The sequence below is a fragment of the Teleopsis dalmanni genome, chromosome 2 (assembly GCF_002237135.1).
Source record: "Teleopsis dalmanni isolate 2A chromosome 2, ASM223713v2, whole genome shotgun sequence".
Lineage (NCBI taxonomy): Eukaryota > Metazoa > Arthropoda > Insecta > Diptera > Diopsidae > Teleopsis > Teleopsis dalmanni.
The window spans coordinates 133902107-133905716 of record NC_051847.1 but is presented as its reverse complement, the minus strand read 5'-3'; the positions used below and the strand labels follow the sequence as shown (position 1 = coordinate 133905716).

The 3610-nt window shown below is 32.7% G+C and overlaps 1 protein-coding gene across 2 annotated transcripts; it reads right to left on the bottom strand.

Moving 5' to 3' along the window:
• Nucleotides 1-1687: 1687 nt before the first annotated feature.
• On the bottom strand, nt 1688-2760 carry LOC119683958. Of its 2 annotated transcripts, XR_005252709.1 has the most exons (6): nt 2482-2760; nt 2333-2401; nt 2193-2261; nt 2046-2134; nt 1926-1989; nt 1688-1869 (listed from the first exon to the last, which is right to left on the bottom strand). XR_005252709.1 is itself a non-coding variant. In XM_038097853.1 (5 exons), the coding sequence occupies exons 1-5, from the start codon at nt 2654-2656 to the stop codon at nt 1984-1986; spliced, it is 408 nt and encodes a 135-aa protein (XP_037953781.1). In that variant the 5' UTR covers nt 2657-2760; the 3' UTR covers nt 1688-1983. The 2 variants fall into 2 exon arrangements, 1 of the variants encoding a protein (XP_037953781.1); XM_038097853.1 differs by having other exon boundaries at nt 1688-1989.
• Between the last annotated feature and the right edge of the window lie 850 nt (nt 2761-3610).

Below are 3610 nucleotides of genomic sequence, written 5' to 3'. Positions count from 1 at the left end.
ATGACTTTTCATATAAGTTGAAGTGTTGAATTCAATTCACCGATTTGAATGAGGTGTTTCTTTAAAACTGGTCAGCCTTTCAGCATGTGCTTTGAGGTGTCAACCTTGCCTTAGAAATCACTTGAATATACAATACACTGTTGTTTAGATTTATACAATCGAGCATTTTAGGCTTTTAAGAAAATTTCAGTTATGAAAACTGTAGTTCAGCGATTTCTGTTTCTTCTCTTCTATCTAAGTAATTAATTCAGCTACAAGTAATTAAATTTACTTAAGCTATAGAATGGTTACATCCCGTAACCATTCTGCACCATCCTATATCCAGTTAGTGACCATGCTGTACCCAGTAAGATTGCTTCACTTTCAGGAAGTTTTTCTGATACATGCATCATCTCCAAAATGCGTTGGTGTTTTCAATAAGCACCTTTCCGTGGCAGTAACTCTTGGTATTGAAACAGCTTTTAACACCGTCTGGTTCGAAAGTTTGATCCACAAACTCTTCTAACACTCTACAGTGTTGTCCATACGGTCCTCTCCAATAGATTCTATCAAGTTGGAGTCGGTTCCGTTATGTACTGCGATTTTCTCTTTGTAGCCCTCTGCAGCTAAACCCATTACTAGCAAACATCCCACTTCCCCGGGCCCCCGCCGATCAAATTTGTTTCACTCACGACTGTCTCGTCTTCATGCGATCGTCAAGCTTTTATCGCATCTCAAATTAGCTAAATGCCTACCTTAGGACACTCCTACACTACTACACTAGGTGGAAGTTTAAGCTCAATTCTTGTACTGGCTCCTTTTTGAGTGAGGAAACCTTTTGTACATGCTAACATGTTGTTGTAGTTTTTAGATAAAGGAATGTCCCTGTTTTCTCATATGAGACTCTCGCGATTAAGCGTTCAGTTGGATATCCGTCCCATAACATCCACATATGGCAGGAAATGGCCTTAGCGACATTGGAGTGTGGCAAGTTTCCAGAACGTATATTAATAAAACGTTTATTTCAAATATAGCAGCCGTATCACCAAACTTAGGTTGCCTTAGAACAATCAGCTACTGCAATGGAACTCGATAGAAATCGGACTGATCCAATAATAACGACCCATTGAATACCCACGCTTACGATTTGGATCCTGTAACGTTAATACCTTATAACAAACAGGAATCCGCAGGGAAATAGGTGACGAGGGAGACCGAAGCTTATATGGCGCTGTACTATATTCAAAGGAACTGTAAAAATATATAGCGAATTACGACATAAAGCATCTGACAGACAATAATGGAGATTCTATATAAATATTTTTTTTTTTTAATAGAATTCGACTAATAATAATAATATCGAAATAGGTTTAATTATTTTTTTTTACTATATTTTCCAGATACACTATGCAATGTTTATATTTGTATTTAAATTGAAACATTGGTTTGTGGTTTAATCATTGATCTTTAATCACAAAGAAAAACTGTAATAAAATATTTTGAGATATCTTAATTGAAAATTTTAATTGAAAACGTTCCGTAAAAAATTGGGAAAATAATAAACAAAGCGAATTCAGTTGAAAGGTGGCTACATACTCTATTAAAACGTCGCTGAAAAACTTCCCCATCCTTAATTATTTGTTTTAAATTTATATTCAATAAATAAAGACATTTTTTTATTTAAAAATATAAGATTTTATGGTCCCAATTCCAACTAAACTTTATAGTATTTCAAATTGTATTTAATTTTGGTACACAAATAAATTTTTTTAAAATAACAAAATTTGTATTAAAAAAATAGAATAGTTTCTTTTGCAAAGTCCTCTAAATGGATTTGATTCCTACAACATCTATATTTTTGAATTTCTTCTTGAGCGTTTTGCACATTATCTGTAAAAGTTATTAACGACGTTGATCAATTGGTTATTGGAAAGTTTTGGAGTTACCTGCTTAGCCTTTTTTCTTGATGGAACGCTCAATTTTTTATTTAAATCTTGATCGGATTTATTCCTTTAACATAAAATAATTCTTAGTTAAGCATTAGGTTTATTATATATATTTCTCACCATTTGAGGTGATAGGAACTCACGACCTAGCTTTTTATCAGACACCTCGGCGCTGCCACGTTCTTTTCCCTTATCACTCTTGGATGCATCTGCCGAAAACAATATGTATATAATAATTATTTGATTACTAAGTGCTACGAGAGTTACCCAAAGTTAGAAAACGATAATCATGCCCATATTTAGAAGAGGTTCCTTCACCGTAGTGTTTGCCACATGCTGTTTGCCAAATCATATAGAAAGTATATTAAAATTGCTAAGAACTTTAAATAAACTTGATATAATTTTACCAATTTCCTGATTTTGACATTCTTTTGCAGATCCACATAAAAGATCCCCTTTGGATTGCTTGCGATTAACTGTTCGGTTAAAATAATTTTAGTTTAAATCTTTTTCGATAGTTAGGAAAACTTATGAGTAATGAAATTCTGACTCTTACCAGCAGATTCATCAGACCCATACACTGGAGTTTTTCTTTCACGTGCAGAAAACAGTTGAGGACGGTTCGCATGGCGCTTTGATTTCGATGAAAACATAATATCAAAGGACATGCCACTTTTACAGACCTTCAAACCTGAAGCAGCGCATGGAATATCTTTTCGAGGAGTGTCCATTTTTGAAAAGATTCGTTGTTCTAAGCACTTTAAAATCTGGCAATCAATTTGTAATTTAATTTAAGTTTTGAAATTTTTGAAGTTAACTGTATTACAAAAATGTTTAAAATGAATGGATTTCTTTTGGAAATATTAATGAAACTTCTTATTTGAAAGTTATTTTTTTCTGTGACGTATGAAACGAAACATATCTGATTTTATACTAGGATGTTATTGTTGTTGTGGTTGTGGTTTGAGTTAGTGCTATTGCGCACTTTTACTCTTTATTATTGTTTTGATATATAATTGATATTAAATTCATACCACAGTTTTACAAATGATAATGATACATCATCCTACTCAGACCTGGTTTCAATCAGCTTGGGTGTCTCTAAATTCTTACCACAGCGACATCTGTGATTGGGCGATAGTAGGTGAAATATCTAAACTTTATTTACCTATAGTCAAAATTTGAGAAAATATTTTTATCATTTTATTGTGATATGACATTTTATGTGGTGTCAATTGATGTAATAATTATGCTTTAATTTGGATAAAAGTTCAAGAAATGTGTGAAATACTAAAAAATGTGTATGAAAATAATTGTATATCCGTCGCAATATTTTTCCTTTGGGTTGTCTACTTCCGTTAAAATGAAAACATAAGAAAGTAAGTACATCCCCACCAAAAATAATTTGCAGTATACAAAATACAAGAAAATCACGAAAAAAAAGTGGTGTTTAAATTACTGATTAGAGGAGGAACTTAGAGAATAGCAAGACTTGTCGACTTCTAGGTTATCTCTTAACTGAAATTGATGATAAAAACAATCGCGTGTTATCATCCCCGTTATCTAAAATGTTTCACCTGATAAAATGAAATGATTTCTGGAAAATGAATTATATTCTTGATTCTTCTTCTTCTTGAGTTAGTGCTATTACGCACTTTTACTCTATAATGGCTGGAGGGCTTATC